General features: G+C 46.7%; 1 protein-coding gene across 2 annotated transcripts in view; it reads right to left on the reverse strand.

The window, feature by feature from the left end:
* Positions 1-16,555, reverse strand: part of SLC1A3 (solute carrier family 1 member 3) — a 278,893-nt gene that overhangs the window by 217,372 nt on the left and 44,966 nt on the right. For both annotated transcript variants that reach the window (XM_069627140.1, XM_069627141.1), the window contains exon 3: positions 12,107-12,244. In XM_069627140.1, the coding sequence (XP_069483241.1) occupies positions 12,107-12,244 (138 nt within the window). The remainder of the gene's footprint in view (positions 1-12,106; positions 12,245-16,555) is intronic.

Consider the following 16,555-nt stretch of genomic DNA (forward strand, 5'->3'; position numbering starts at 1 on the left):
AACATGATGATATGCGGTATGGGTGCTGACATATATTGCAGTTGCAGCATCATGAAAGCAATATGCAGGGTAATGCTAGCATACATTGTGTCAGCTTTACAAACATGATTCATAGTGGCAATGCTGGCACATGTTGTAACCACAGACTCATGAAAGTCATTCACAGTGGCAATGCCTGAAAGTAGTGTTAACCCAACATCAAAAAGATTTACAGGATGAATGCTGTTATATAGCATGGGTGCAGCTTCTTGATAGTTATATACAGTGGCTGGAATAAACTGGCGACGCTTCATGAAAGTGATTTGGCATGGCAATGATGGCATAGATTGTGGGTGAAGCATCATGAAAGTGATTTACAGTGATAATTCAGGCTTATATTGTGGGTGAACAATCATGGAAGTTATTTACAGTAGAAATGGTAATATACATTGTGGACACAGGCATCATGAATATGTTGTAGAATATGTTGTAAAAAGCTCCTGTGTACTGTTGGTGTGCTGGTACATGCTGGATAGTTTCACGCATTGACCTAGAACTGTATGCCTTTTTAACAACATTTCTCTCACAATGTATGCAGTAAAATGCACCATTTCAACCCGTTATTTAAAAAAAACTATTGTCAGTAAGGGAACTCCCCCCCTCCCAGAGAAAATTCCCTATATTATTTAGGGCTACCTCCACTTATACTCTGTCACTCATGCTATTTCGGGGGAGATGATAATAACCCTTAACTGAAAATATTCACCAGCCACCATTAACCTTGAATCATTTAGAATGTGGGTGTCCCCTCTAAATCCCCCTCCCTGGCATCAAAAGCTGTCCTTGCTACTGTTCTAAATGTCTAAACATTCATCCACTATCCCATTTGCCAATTTCAATAAGTCAGATTCTGCTAAAAAGATGACCGAACCTAAGAAAGGTGAGAAATGGAGAACTGGAACATGACCCATGGAAATCACAAGCTAAAAGTTAACACATTGCATACCAAAATGCCCTAAATCTACAAGAAATGCCAGAATTATTCTTTACATCTCATTATCTTAGAACTAGGACTTACAGCGCAAAGAAGATCTCGGATCAACGCAGCAAAGTTACCTAGCTTGCGGAACATTTTCCACAGAAACATAACAATATCCCAAACACTAGGGATGCTCCATAGATCTCCATATCCAGAAAGAACATGAAGCAAATGAAAAAAATATATAGAGTGCTGGAAAAAAAGGAAATGTCATAATTGAGGAAAATGTCAAAACATTTAGGTCATTTTGACATTGGATTAAGTGCTTTAAACACTGTGAAGAAGTTAAAAATCACATAAAATGCCAAAATGTAGACTGTAGGCCTTCGAACCTCAACAGAAGAGGAAACCGTAAAAAATTCAAAACCTGGAAAGATTCCACTCATTATGAAAAGAAATATAATTTCATGACACAGATATTTTGTGAATGCACACAAAGCTAAAATGATGTCACTAACAGCAAAGAGCAAATGTAAAAAGAATGGCAGACCCATAGTGCAGGTGGATAAATCAAACAATCAATGTTCTAAGCAGCTCACAATGTACTAAGCCCCAAACCATTCACACAATCACTGGCCACATGCCTTCCTCAAAAGAACTATCCAAAATGCAGCTGCATGCCTCACAAACCAGAGACAACTCTTGAAGAGTAAAGTAGGATTGAACAGCAATTTCTCTGCTGCAAGAGACCCTAGATAAATATGACAAAACTGACAAAAACAAATCACAACTCTTCTTCCTCTCTCATTGCCCCCTTCCTGGCCTAACTCTTGGAGAAGCTGGTCATCCCCCAACTGATCCACCTGTGTGCTGTAATCAAAGGGCCCGAATCAATCGAACTTAAAGACTTACTGGGAAACTGACCTGACAGCATTCAGAAACCTGCACACTGAACAATTGAGCCTATTTAGGCAGACTGTATGGGTGTCTTTCTGCAAGGGAAATCCAGAGAAGGCTTGGAATTGCGGGCTGAGAAATAAACACAGAAATTTCTTCACTGAAACTGTCACCCATCACAAGGGGGGTGCACTGTGATGATTCAGACCATCTTTGCAGCAGAAAAACAAACAAGTAATTAAAAGTATATTTTGTTAATGAATGAAAGAAACAGCCCTGCACTTTTAGTGCAAAAGCAAAGGGAATTCTGATAAGTAAAACAGATTGTGTGTCAAGAAAAAAGGCTGATGTTAGAAAATGCAGTATGTGAGTTCATTCCAGCCAAGGACAAGGGGCAAAATTGGGTGGAGGGTAAGATTGAAAATGTGGGGAATAAATTGCGTATTCAAAATGGTTATGCTTTTTATGTAAACGGTGGAAAATTGCAACATGGCCGTGCAACATGATGCCGAAATGGCTGTCGTTTTTATTAAATTCCACATGAGTAGCTGAAGTGGAAAATATATGTATATTATGATAGTTACTAGTAGAATTATGAAGTTCTGCTACAAAACTAAGTTTTGGCCAAAAGCAGACATAGAAACAAAAGGGGGATGTCAAAGGGAAGTTGCCATATGTCTGTTCCAGACTCTTAAACCAATCCTTAGAGAGTTACTGGATTTGGGGAGAGAGAGAAGGGTAACAGTCCAATCGTGGGTGTGAGAACTCTTGCATGGAGCTGCCCCATATTGTAAACTTGTAGCCTTTAAGTAGAGGGGAGGGGTCTGAAATCCAAAATTCAGAATCCTTCAATCATCCTAATTTGTGCTGTCCAGCTTCCCCAACAGAGGCCTTTATGTGCAGGGAGGGTGGAGGGGGGCTCTGAAATCCAAAATTCTTCAATCATCCGAATTTTTCTGTCAGACTTCCCCAGCACAGACCAAAGTAGGGAGGTTTAAAAAACCCATTGCTAAATCAACCTTTGTTTATTTTAAGCAAATCTGTGGGCGAAATAGTAATTGCCAGATGCATTTGTCCAAATTTGTAAGCCAAATTGCTAGCCTTTTAAGCAAGCAGGAAAATCAGAATTACACAGCACTACATATGTAAATTGATTGCGTTCACTGACCAAAACTAATTATTTCTTGAAGTGAAATCTGTCGAAACAAAAGTATTGTAATTTGTGTTTTTCCCAACCCATTGGTGTGATTTATTTGTGCAACAAGAAGTTTATTGTGAGCCACAAAGAAGGTGGTGTGTGTAGTTTAGTGTGATTTCTATTACCTACGATTCAAAGGAATACAAATATATTAACTGTACACAGGCCTGGTTCTTGGCTCATTGGTAGCTCACGGAGTGGGATCCAAGGGGCATGATATGAGGCTGAGATAGGGCTGAATAAAATAACTGACATTAACCATTTATTGAGTGACACTTGGCTTGGGGAGGGAAGGAACTCCCTGTGTTGAGGGGGGATTCTCAATAAAATGTTACAAACCACACTGAATCTGCTGGTTGTCTCCACAATCACCAGTCTTGCTTCAGAGCAGCCAGAGGTATGAAAACTGCACTCCTGAACACCTGTGAAGATTTTCTCTGAAATCTCGATTCCAACTCTCTTTCCAGTCTCATTCTTCTTGACCTTTCCTTTGCCTTTGATATGGTCAATCATGCCACCCTTATAAATCAGCTCTGTGATACCCTTGGCATCACGGACATGGCACTGGACTGGTTGACTTCCTTTCTCTCTGTCTGACCATGCCAGGTTCAACTGGGCCCTTTTCTCCCCTCCATCTCACTCTCCACCTGCGGCGTCCCACAGGGTTTATCCTCTGACCGTGACTCTTCAACATCTACCTTGCCCCTCTAGCCCATTGGATCTCCACCTTCCAGTGTTATGCGGATGACATGCAGCTCTCCTTCAAACTTCCTTCTACTTACCCCTCTTCTTCCTCTCATTCTTGACTTTCTGACGGCCATTCAGCCATGGTGTGCTGCTAACGGTCTCTGCCTTAATGCGAGTTAGACTGAGGTCCTTTTCATTGGGACCCCAGATCCCTCCTTCCATCCTACTCTCTGGCCACCATCCATGGGCCTCCTCCTCTCACCCTCTTGAGGCAAAAACCTGAGGTGTCATCTTCGACTCCTCTCTCTCCTTCTCTCCTCAGTTCGTGGACCTTGCCAAGAAGGCCCACTTTCAGCTGCACCTTGTCAGAGGCATTCTCCCTTTCCTCACCTTCCCCCAGAAACTCAATGTCTCCAGAGCTCCGGTCCTCTCTAGGCTGTACTACTGCAACAGCCTCTTCCTCAATCTGCCTAAGTCCTCCCTTCACCCCGTTCAACTAATCCAGAACAGGACTACAAGATTTATCCTTTGCCTCAAACCCAGGCACTGCATCTCTCCAGCCCTAACATCTCTCCACTGGCATGCGGTTGCTGTGAGGATCAAATTCAAGACCCTCTGCATCATCCATAAGGGTTTTTGGGTCCTGGGACCCCGCTACATCCAACTCTATCTCCCTAAATACCTCCCTGCTGGAGCCCTTCGGTCTTCTAGCTCCAACTCTCTGCAGATCAGATGTTTTTCCAAACAGAGAGTGGTGGTAGATCTCGCTCTTCCGCAGGAGCCTCCCTCTGGAATGGCCTCCCTACCCCTCTCAGACTTGAGCCGGACCTCCTTAAGGTGTGGAAGCTTCTCAAGACCATAATTTTCTGTTCTTCCTTCCCTCTCCCCTTCCCACACTAATGTTCCCCTCTGCCGCACTGACTTGCTGCCTGGATCCTTCAGATTCTTACAGGGACCAGGCCCTCCTCGCCCAGTCTCCCCAGCACTTCCATTTCCCCTGACCCCCCAACCCATAACCTGCAATTGCCCTATCAGGCTCCCTCCCCCTGCAATAGCCTGGCTGGGCTTGCACACCTATTGAGCCCATCCAGCCCCGTCATCGCACTTAGCAAGTGGACCTTCAGTCCGCTGTACTCTGTGCATTCCCTTTCCACTTGTCCACCTGGCCTTCCCTTAGTACCCACCGAGCCCAGAGGCCATTATCCCCCCTTCAACCTCCCCCCCAGCACTTGCGCGCCCTACGATCCGGCCTGCACTTGTATCACTTCAATCATTGAATGGCGCTCAAGCCCCTATTTTATGTGCATTAAATGAAATAAATAAATGAATATGTGCCGTTCTGCTCAGAGTTATTGAAGGTCTTTCCGGAATCTAAGGAGATCGGGCTCAAGACGGAGAGAGGCAGGGAGGTTGTTCCGGAGGGAGGCACCTGCACATGATAAAGATCTCCCCCCAAGTCTCTGCTTGGAGAAGCGTCTCACCTGCAGAGAATTGGAGGAAGATGAGCGGAGGGCTCGGGAAGGCGAGTATTTAGGAAGAGAGCATTGCAGATAGGGTGGGCCCATACCCCAGAAAGCCTTGTGGACAATGCAAAGGGTCTTGAACTTAATCCTTGCAGCCAAGGGAAACCAGTGAAGGGATTTCAGCACCAGAGAGATTCGGTCCCTGGGCTTCAGGCCAAGGATAAGTCTTGTGGTTCTGTTCTGGAGGAGCTCAAGAGGGCGGAGGGTAGGAGAGGGGAGGTTGATAAAGAGGCTGTTGCAGTAGTCCAGCCTAGAGAGGACCAGGGCTCTGAAGATGGTGAGTATCTGGGGAAGGTGAGAAAAGGTAGAATACCTCTGAGAAGGTGCAGTTGGTAGTGAAACTTTTTAGAGATGTCCACGATGTGAGATGAGAAGGAGAGAGTGGAGGTGCAGGGCCAAGGGAGGCCGGCCAGAGAGAAAGAGGGAAGGCGGAAGCAGGGGTCCCGATGAGGACAATCTCTGTCTTACTGGCATTGAGGCAGAGATCGTTTGCAGCACCCCATGACTGAATTACAGACAGAAAGTCAGGCATGAGTGAGGAAGAGGCCGAGGGTAGCCTGAAGGAGAGCTTTGTGTCATCTTCGTAACACTGAATGTTGGAGGTGAAGGTGCCTATCATACGGGCCAGGGGGGCCATGTAGCCCTTGAAAAACCAGGGGGATTGGTTAGATCCATGGGGGACACTGCAAGTAGAGAGAGTGATAGGGGAGAGGAAAGACCCCCATTCCACCTGGAACGGGCAGTTGGAGAGAAAGGAGGTTAGCCACGCCAGGGCCTGATCAGTGATGCCTAGGTTATCATAGACACGTGCGATCAGGGTGTTCTGCTTCACTGTATCTGCTTCACTGTATCGAAGGCAGAGGAGAGGTCAAATAGAATGAGGTCAGAAGGAGAGTTAGAATCATGATTTGTGTTCAGAAGAGCAGTTTCTGTGCCTCTGGATGTCTAAAGCCAGACTGGTGGTCATGGAAGAAGCCACCCGATTCAGTGTGTAGGGTAAACTGTGAAATAGCCATCTTCTCCAGAAGTTTGTCCAGGGAAGAAGTGATAAAGATTGGGTGATAGTTTGCCAGAATGGAAGGATCAACAGAAGGTTTTTTGAGGAGAGGGTGCACAAGGGAGTGCTTAAGAGCAGTGAGTAAAACTCCAGTGGCAAAGGAGAGGTTGCAGAGGTCTGCAAAGGCTGGGAAGAGAGATTCAATGTTGTCCTTGATGGTTTTGGAGGGACAGGGGTCCACCTGTTTGGAGGAGGCTTTCATAGACCAGACTTGTCTAGTGACCTCCTCATGTGTGACAGTGGAGAGAGAAGAGAGAAGAAGGGGAAGGGAACAAGAGACGTTGGTGCATGGTACATGAGGTGGTGAGGAAGAGAGAGAGGATAGGATATCCTGTGTTTTTGAGATGAAGTGTGCAACCAGGGCCGAGCAAAGGGCCTGGGTGGGTGCAATGGTGGAGGAAGCTGCTGTGGGGTTGGCTAGTTCCTTGCAGACTTTGGCCGTGTTGTTGGATGCCACGGAGATGCAAGCTTGAATAAAGACTCTTTTCTTGGAGCGGATGCAGAGGCTATACTACCGTTGGAGGAGGCGGCAGTCCAGTTTTTCAGAGGTTGCGCCCAAGGAATCCCATTTCCATTTGGCTGCCCTGCACTTGCATTTAAGGGCAGCCAGTCCGAGTTATACCAAGAGTTGCACTTTCTGGTAGGCTTCAGTTGTACCCACATGACAGGGGTAAGAATTTCAAGAGTGTTGGAGATGGAGAGGTTAAAGTCAGAGAGGACTGTGTCAGGGTGGGAGTCAGCCGCAGGTGTGGAAGGAGCAGAGTAGGTAGAGGCAAAGGCAGCTACTGACACTCTTTTCTAGGGTCCGATGACCTTGTAGACGGGAGGCAGTGCCGGGCTTACTGATGCAAGAGGAGAAGATAGCTTCAAGTGAGTAGAGAGGAGAGAGTGATTGGTCCAGGAGAGAGAAGTAGTGAGAGGGATAGTTAGAGGAATGTCAGTTGAGATGAGAGCATCCAGGGTGTGGTCAACGCTGTGCAGTGGGCCAGAAGGTTAGATGGGAAAAGAGAGAGAGTCGCAAAGGTTGCAGAAAGGTCCTGAGGAATCAGGTGAGTCGAGATGGATGTTGAGATCACCGAATAGGAGGAGTGGAGAAGAGGAATAAAGGAGAGAGGTCAGCCTATTCCGAAAGGAAGAGGGAGGGCTGACCAGGTGGCCGATAGAAGGTGGCCAGCAGGACTGAGGAGCTAGGAGAGAGGGAGAGCCTGCAGACCAGGCACTCAAAGGATGTGTAGGCCTGAGTGGGAATGACAGACACAGAGATCCACTCAAGGAAGATCAATGCTACTACCCCACCTGGTTTGTTTGGTCTATGCCGAGAGAGTATCTTGTAGCCTTCTGGGAGAAGTGTGCCAAAACTTGTGACAGAGCTATCCTTGAACCGGGTTTCAGTGAGAGCAAGAACATCAAGATCCAGGAGTTCAAGGAGGATGCAGATGTCAGAGGAGTGTTTGACAGCTGAGCGAGTGTTAAGCGTGGCAATGTGGAGTAGATTGCTGTCACTGAAAGACTTACCGGTGGGGCAGGAGACAGTGGTCCCTCCATAAGTGATGAGAGAGCTTGAGGGACAGAGGTAGAAGGGGGCAGAGGAGCCAAGGCCGGCAAGGGAGCCGGGACCTTAGTGGTTGAGGAGGGAGTCCGTGCCTAAGGGGCCACAGGCGGCAAGGGAGCCCCAGATACGGTGTTAGTGGGTGGCAGGTTCAGCAAAGAGGAGGCTGATGGGGTTGTCAATGTGGGGGTTGGCAGCAAGAAGGCCATGGCGAGGGTTGAAGGGTGGTTAGGAGGTGGCAATGGAGCCAAGCTGGGAATAGCTGGCAAGGGAGTCAGGGATGCTGAATGAGCTTGCTCGTGCAGAAGGAGGCGGGAGGTTGATATGGCGGGGGAGGAGCCTGTCAAAGAGTAGAAGGTTGGATTGAGGACTCTATACCATGATGGTACCATTACGGTAGACATTATGATGACCCTGGAGGTGGAGAAGAGGGCAAGAAGGACCTCCCAGCGGGTGCCACCATTGATGGGTGAGGAAGAGAAAGGGGAGAGAATAGCGATCATATGGGGAGTCCATAGGTCGGGTGAGGGAACGACAAAGAGGATGTCAGTGAGAGTCTCTCTGGAAGAGGCAGTGATGTAGGTGTCTGCAATCGGAAAGGCCTGGGTTAGAGCCCAGTATGTCCTTCTTGAGTTTGTTCCTGCCAGACTTAGTAAGGGGTGAAGGATAAGAGATAGAGAAGCAATTTGAGAAGATGGGGGAAGATAGAGAGCGCCATAGCAAACTGCAGAAAGTGAGGTACACTTAACCAGGCTGAGGCCACAGACGCACGGGGAGAGACTGGGAGAAAAACACTGGGAGCAGGGGGGAGGTAATATGCACAGAAAAAACAGTGAACATGCAGAGGAAAGTGGGGTAGTGGGTGTAGAGGGGAGGGGAATAACAGCACAGAGAGACAAAGGGAACTGAGGGAGGGTGAGGGAACAGGTAGCAGACTAGACAGAGTACAGAGGGGGTGGACTTGTCAACACATTCACATGAAAAGCAGGTTGTGCACACAGCTAAATTCGACTTTAGGCAGCAGCAAGATACTCAGAATGTGCACACAGCTACATTTGACTATAAGCAGCAGCAAGATACTCAGGATGTGCACACAGCTACATTTGACTATAAGCAGCAGCAAGATACTCAGGATGTGCACACAGCTAAATTTAGCTTCAAGCAGCAGCAAGATACTCGGGATGTGCACTCAGCTAAATTTGACTTTAAGCAGCAGCAAGATACTCGGGATGTGCACTCAGCTAAATTTGACTTTAAGCAGCAGCAAGATACTCAGGATGTGCACACAGCTACATTTGACCTTAAGCAGCAGCAAGATACTCGGGATGTGCACACAGCTAAATTTTGCTTCAAGCAGCAGCAAGATACTCGGGATGTGCACTCAGCTAAATTTGACTTTAAGCAGCAGCAAGATACTCGGGATGTGCACACAGCTACATTTGACCTTAAGCAGCAGCAAGATACTCAGGATGTGCACACAGCTACATTTGACCTTAAGCAGCAGCAAGATACTCAGGATGTGCACACAGCTACATTTGACCTTAAGCAGCAGCAAGATACTCGGGATGTGCACACAGCTACATTTGACCTTAAGCAGCAGCAAGATACTCGGGATGTGCACACAGCTAAACATGGAATGGTTAACTATTTAATAGAAAAGTTACTGTGAAATACGGTATCTACACACAAATAGACTACAAAAGACAGAGTGCTGAAAAGGACAAGTGAAAAATCTAGGCAACTCAAAATCTCGAATTCCAAAATGCAGATTCAAGAAGAAAGTCATTTTTTATGAAGGGGGTAGAAGTAGTGGGGCAGACTGCAACAGTATTGCTGGGTAAAGGTTGGGTGAGGGTTAACCCCAATTAAGAAGAAGATGGCTTTTAAAAGACGTTCAGAACGTGTGTAGGTACGCAGGGCCGGGATAAGGGGAACCGTGTTAAAGAAAAGTACATGAGAGTTTACTTTCTATTTTTTTTAAACTTTCAATTTTTCATCTTCAATTGTTCTCCACTTGCAATGTAATGGCGATTCTATTATTTTCCACTCAAGCCTTCAGAACGAGATTAAAAAAAGGGGATACATTCGGCTCAGAGTGGGGCTGCTTTGTATAATTGTAATTGTTATTTTATTCGAACCTGTATTGTGATGCATTGTCTTGCTTCCAAGACACACGCGTTGCCCGTGAGCTGTCCTCCCGGCCTAGAACTGTACATGACATTTAGAAATATTGGAAAGTGGAATTACACATGGGTAGTGCACAGGCAAAGAGAGCACACTGGCTCCCGCAGTTACAAACTGGAGTGAATCTACTCAAAGGACGAGCAATAGATGTTCTTTGAATTCAAAATGCATACTTTGTAAAACCAATAAAATGTTCATTTTTTAATAAGCGTTTCATTCAAGATGTTGCTTAAAATCACCATGCAGAGATGAAAAGCTTAACTTATCAAGAATCATTGGACTTCCATGCATTCTGCATGCATATATTACCACAGTTCGCAATGCCAGCATTAAGGAGCAGCCTGCCAATGTGAACTGAGTCAGCATGGTGCTTCTTCGAAGTGGACCAGATCTTGGACCAAAGCCCTGCCACCTCTCATCTTCGGATACTTTCTTGCGTGCTGTTTAGTAGTTGCTAAGGGAACCCACCTTATTTTAAAAAAAGGGATCTTTCGGGAAAGTCTTATAGATTTAGATTAAAGGTGCATGGTCTCTTATTGATACTTTTTTAGATTGTTTGAAGTGTTCTGGTGGGAATTCATCCGTAGCAAAAGAAAACATCTTCAGAGGGGTTTCTTCTTCAATAACATCTTTCTGAACAACATCCACCTAGGAAGTATACTAAAGAAAGGAGCAAGGCTTAAAGGGTTAACAAACCTTAGGGTAAAATAAAAACATACAAAATACATAAAAAATGGGGTTATTATATCTTGGGTCATGCCACTTAGCAGGGGCCAGGTTTGTAACTTGGGTGGCTCAGCATCGTCTTGCCTTTACGACAAGTGCCTTGCCCCTGAGCTACCCTCTCTGCCAATAGCAAGTAAAAAGGGAAATGCAGAGCTGTACTGTGGGGAGCGGTGGGGGTTTGGGAGGGGGGGGGGTGCATCGGAGAATCCCTCAGCAATGGACAAAGGGGAACAAAATTACTTTTGGCTATAAGGTGGCGCTTTACTTATAAGTCATACCTAATGCAATGGCATATAGCTAGGAAGAGATGGCATATGAGGAGAGACACAATGCTTGTAAGGTGTTGTTTGGCTATTTACCCACTCATTGACTGCCCATGGTCATGCTAATCCCTATGGCCATTCCGACCCGATTTCTGCCCCTCAGTGCCCAAAACACACCTGTGATCTCCTTAAACTAGCTTTATCAATCCTTAAAATCAAACTTTACCTTTGAAGGGGGCCTACCAATGGTTTTTCAAAGCAGTCTTCTGTGAGGTAATGGTTTAACTGGTGCTGTAAATGCGCTACAGGTGTAATAAAAATGTCTTAACCAGGCTTGCCTTCAGCCACTTCACTTGTAAGCACTATGCGTGTACCCCACTGAAGTCCTATTGAACACAAGCATTGGCACAGCCAACAGTTTCGGGTAGTGTACATATATTAGGTAGACATTTGCCAGGCACTGCTCTCCTATGCCTAGGTGAGTGCACCATTTTCCAGCAGCTGCTATTAATGGCCAGTCAGTAACGTTATGGCAATACCTGGCAAATACCTCCCCTAAGTCTACACAAAAGCCCAAACTGTTAGCATTGCCAATGCTGGTTTTAATATTGCATGCTGCCATTGGAGAGCGTCTCTATTCCTCAGAAGTGCTGGGCTGGGGCTTGCAGTCTTCACAGGACTTCTTGAGGCTGATTGGAGGTATACATTTAATGCATTTACATAAAACATAAAATGAAGGTGGCACTCATTCAAACCCCTGGGAATCGCTGCATTGTGGTCGGAATGATCCTGGAAAGTTTGGACACTTTGAAGGGGGCACACATTCTGCTCATGAGCCCTCCCGCGGAAGCGAGCACACTTCCTTTAGTTGGCCGAGTTAGGCTTTGTCGCGCACCGTGCAGGCAGAATGCACATTGTGACTGTATGATCGCCGCATGCATTGGTAGGTCATGCATTGGTAGGTATTGGTGCCATGTGACCTGGTAGAAGCGCACGTGACATCGCGCAAAGGTTCGCCCTCGGTGCAGTGGGCGCGAGCCGTGGAGAGGCCGGGGGCACAGTACCTGTGACCAAGCTGGACACGATGAGCGGCAACACCAACATCTGCAGCATCCGCATCAGCAGCTCCCCCGGGAAGGAGAAGTACTTCAGCTCCCGAAACGTCATGTGGTAGGAGCGGACCGAGAACCCCAGGATCGAGCCTAGAGCGGGGTACACATAGCACAGAGTTACCAGGCGGGAAACGCACATTTTACTTCAATGAAATACAACACAATCATTTGCATTATGGCATTACAATATACATATTACACCAGGAAAACGGAGAGTTCAGTCGCAATGGTATTTAATCAGGTGCAGGATAGAATGCAATGTCCCGCAGCAGCCCTTCTTTCTTACCAGACCAAAGGATAGTTCTGCAGCTCATTACTCTCAATGGTGTCTGCCTTGTCCTTGGCGTTGTGAACCTAGACACGGCTTGCTGGCTCAGTTCTATGTACTGTGGCATCTGGATCCAGTCCTGCTTTTTTGACTCACAGAACTCTGCATGCTGGGACACAGAGTCCGGCAGGTATGGTGGGAAAAGAGAAACTACAAGTCTCAAAATGCAAAATGATGTTAACGGAAAAGCTAGGACCGGTTAAAGGTTTCCCGCATGGCATGGGACAACCTGACCGAAAGGCCCTGGCAACTCCATGTAATGTGCTCTGGTTTCGCAGTGAATTCCTCCGGAATTGTGATTTTGCCATACAGAATAAGTAAAGGGGTGAGAGATCAGATGCTTGCACGTATGCAAAGTCACCACCATGGCAATATGTAGCCCCCGTTGTATTGCTTTTTCAAGTGCACAGACTCTGATGAGAAACCATCCCCTGACAGTGCTCGTTCAATGTAGGATTGTAGTCTGTAGGCCATCAGGAGCCCCTTTCCCAACTCCAGATCTGCAAGTCCGATACTCTGCTTCCAGCCTATATCACATCCTTCCTCACTATGAGCTCGGATCCGGAGCCTGACCCTCTCTGCACTCGCTGCCCGCCATTGGACACTCACTATCGCCTGGTCATACGGAAGGCTTCAAGACGTGTGTCTTCCCACTCTATCTCCGGCTGGCCCTCTGCGACACCAGGCTTTAAGACGTGTCTTCCCACTCTGTCTCCTGCTGGTCCTCTGCGACACCAGGCTTTAAGACGTGTGTCTTCCCACTCTGTCTCCTGCTGGTCCTCTGTGACACCAGGCTTTAAGACGTGTGTCTTCCCACTCTATCTCCTACTGGTCCTCTGCGACACCAGGCTTCAGGACGTGTGTCTTCCCACTCTATCTCCTACTGGTCCTCTGCGACACCAGGCTTCAAGACGTGTGCCTTCCTACTCTATCTCCTACTGGTCCTCTGCGACACCAGGCTTTAATACGTGTGTCTTCCCACTCTGTCTCCTACTGGTCCTCTGCGACACCAGGCTTTAAGACGTGTGTCTTCCCACTCTATCTCCTACTGGTCCTCTGCGACACCAGGCTTCAAGACGTGTGTTTTCCCACTCTATCTCCTACTGGTCCTCTGCGCCACCAGGCTTCAATACGTGTGTCTTCCCACTCTGTCTCCTGCTGGTCCAGGCTTTAAGACGTGTGTCTTCCCACTCTATCTCCTACTGGTCCTCTGCGACACCAGGCTTCAAGACGTGTGTCTTCCCACTCTATCTCCTACTGGTCCTCTGCGACACCAGGCTTCAAGACGTGTGCCTTCCTACTCTATCTCCTACTGGTCCTCTGCGACACCAGGCTTTAATACGTGTGTCTTCCCACTCTATCTCCTACTGGTCCTCTGCGCCACCAGGCTTCAATACGTGTGTCTTCCCACTCTGTCTCCTGCTGGTCCAGGCTTTAAGACGTGTGTCTTCCCACTCTATCTCCTACTGGTCCTCTGCGACACCAGGCTTCAAGACGTGTGTCTTCCCACTCTATCTCCTACTGGACCTCTGCGACACCAGGCTTCAAGACGTGTGTCTTCCCACTCTATCTCCTACTGGTCCTCTGCGACACCAGGCTTCAAGACGTGTGTCTTCCCACTCCATCTCCTACTGGTCCTCTGTGACACCAGGCTTCAAGACGTGTGTCTTCCCACTCCATCTCCTACTGGTCATCTGCGACACCAGGCTTCAAGACGTGTGTCTTCCCACTCTATCTCCTACTGGTCCTCTGCGACACCAGGCTTCAAGACGTGTTTCTTCCCACTCTATCTCCTACTGGTCCTCTGCGACACCAGGCTTCAAGACGTGTGTCTTCCCACTCTATCTCCTACTGGTCCTCTGCGACACCAGGCTTCAAGACGTGTGTTTTCCCACTCTATCTCCTACTGGTCCTCTGCAACACCAGGCTTCAATACGTGTGTCTTCCCACTCTGTCTCCTGCTGGTCTAGGCTTTAAGATGTGTGTCTTCCCACTCTATCTCCTATTGGTCCTCTGCGACACCAGGCTTTAAGACGTGTTTCTTCCCACTCTATCTCCTACTGGTCCTCTGTGACACCAGGCTTCAAGACGTGTGTCTTCCCACTCTGTCTCCTAAAGGTCCTCTGTGACACCAGGCTTCAAGACGTGTGTCTTCCCACTCTATCTCCTACTGGTCCTCTGCGACACCAGGCTTTAAGACGTGTGTCTTCCCACTCTGTCTCCTGCTGTTCCTCTCCAACACCTTTCCCCAGCACTAAGAGTCCACCTTAGTGTTAAGAACGATGCCCTGTAAGAGCTCAAATAAAGGAATAGGTCTGACAGCAAATATTCCCATGGGAGCACGTGTATAACAAGAGGTGCTCCGCGCAGAGTTATCATGCAACATTCTATCTAAGCATGCACACTTTCACTTTTTAATGCATCTTTTTACTCTTGCTTTGAATTGATCGTGATTTTCAAATTGGAAAATTGATGCTTCTTGTAAGATATTCCTGGCGGAACAGTTTGTTCCTCTCAAATCCTGTCTAGCAGTCTTAAAAGATAAATGACCTTTGCCTTTTTAGTATGTTTATATATTCTGACCATTCTGATTATTTAAATTGTACAGGATATATGTATGTTGTCTGGAAGTAAATTAACAATCGTTGGTTGGTTACTAAATTACCTCTGCACAGAGGTAGCTCATCTTGGGGTGTTCTTCATTCATTTCGTTGGTGTCATGTACTTTTCTTGATGTTACCATTTTTGTATTATGCATTTAGTGATTTATGTATCTTGAATTCATGAATTTGGAATTGTATTGTCCTAATGTTCAATAAAATAAGTCAATGCACCTTGAAACACCATTTGGCTGTACAGGCGCATTATCAGTACCCAATAAATAAAACTTTGAAAAAGTTTGCATTCCAGTTTGCCCACGCGTACCAGGTTCAGCTCCTAGCAACATGGCTGCTGTCCACTCACTTGTCCCTGTTCTGCTATGAACCAGAAGGCTGGCGCGAGAGCATGCAGTACAACACAAACAGCAAACCCACCAATGTGTTAATCTCTTAGTGAACAAGTCACAAACAATAAACCAAGGTCAATCAATACATAATATTCCAATAATCAATGAATCAGTCAAAACGTAGACTCATACATACAATTCAGTGGAATGCAGGCTGCTAACATCCCATCAGCAGAATCACAGAATGATGGAACGAGGCTTCAACTGCATACCAGGAGCATGCCCGTTGCCATCGGTGAAGTGACTTCCCGTTACCATGACTCCCCAGAGCAAGAGGTTGAGCCAGAAGAAATCACAAGCGTCTAACCCAGGAGGACAAAAGCTACATTATAAAAAGCTATGCTTCCATGATGTGTTGAATTCGTTCTTTTATTGACAAGCTCATGACTGGGAAATTCCAATGTATTTCCTATGCTTCTGGCATTCAACAGGTCATCATGAGTTTGATAACTTAGTGGAAAAAGATTATTCCCTTGACTTTCATTCATTTGTTTCTAATGTTTTCTTGCGCACGGAATTGAATGGATCTAGGGTATCCTAGCACTATAGAAAATTATATTTAGAAGAAAAAACAATTTAGTCTACATATGACAAAGTGGACATTCGGATACTACTCCCCCATCTACATGAGTGGATGGGAATCCGTAGAAAGTTGTGAGAATGTATTAGAAACGTTCACACAGATCCCAGCAACCTGGTTAGGCTTGGCACATCTGACTGAAACTGCTGAGCAATTACATGTGGGGTCCCTCAGGGCTCTTCCTTCTCACTGCTACTATTTAATAGGAACATGCACCCATTGGGCTAGGTACGCAAGCTGTGCAACCATCTCTTTCAAGTGGTGTGGATGACAATAAGATCCACTTTGGACTGGCCGGGGCATTGGGAAAGCATGCCAACATCTCTGCATGCTTCGAGAACATGCATTGATGGATGATGGAAAACTATCTAAATGGATAAGAGCCCTAGGTCCTTCTTGTGAGAAGGACCTTTACCCATCGCGTAGCTCTGTACATTGGGGAAAACCCACAAACCACTGTTATACAGTTATGAGCCGGGGAAAACC

This window comes from Ambystoma mexicanum, chromosome 6p, assembly GCF_040938575.1.
Source record: "Ambystoma mexicanum isolate Mex_15411 chromosome 6p, UKY_AmexF1_1, whole genome shotgun sequence".
In the NCBI taxonomy this organism is placed as follows: domain Eukaryota; kingdom Metazoa; phylum Chordata; class Amphibia; order Caudata; family Ambystomatidae; genus Ambystoma; species Ambystoma mexicanum.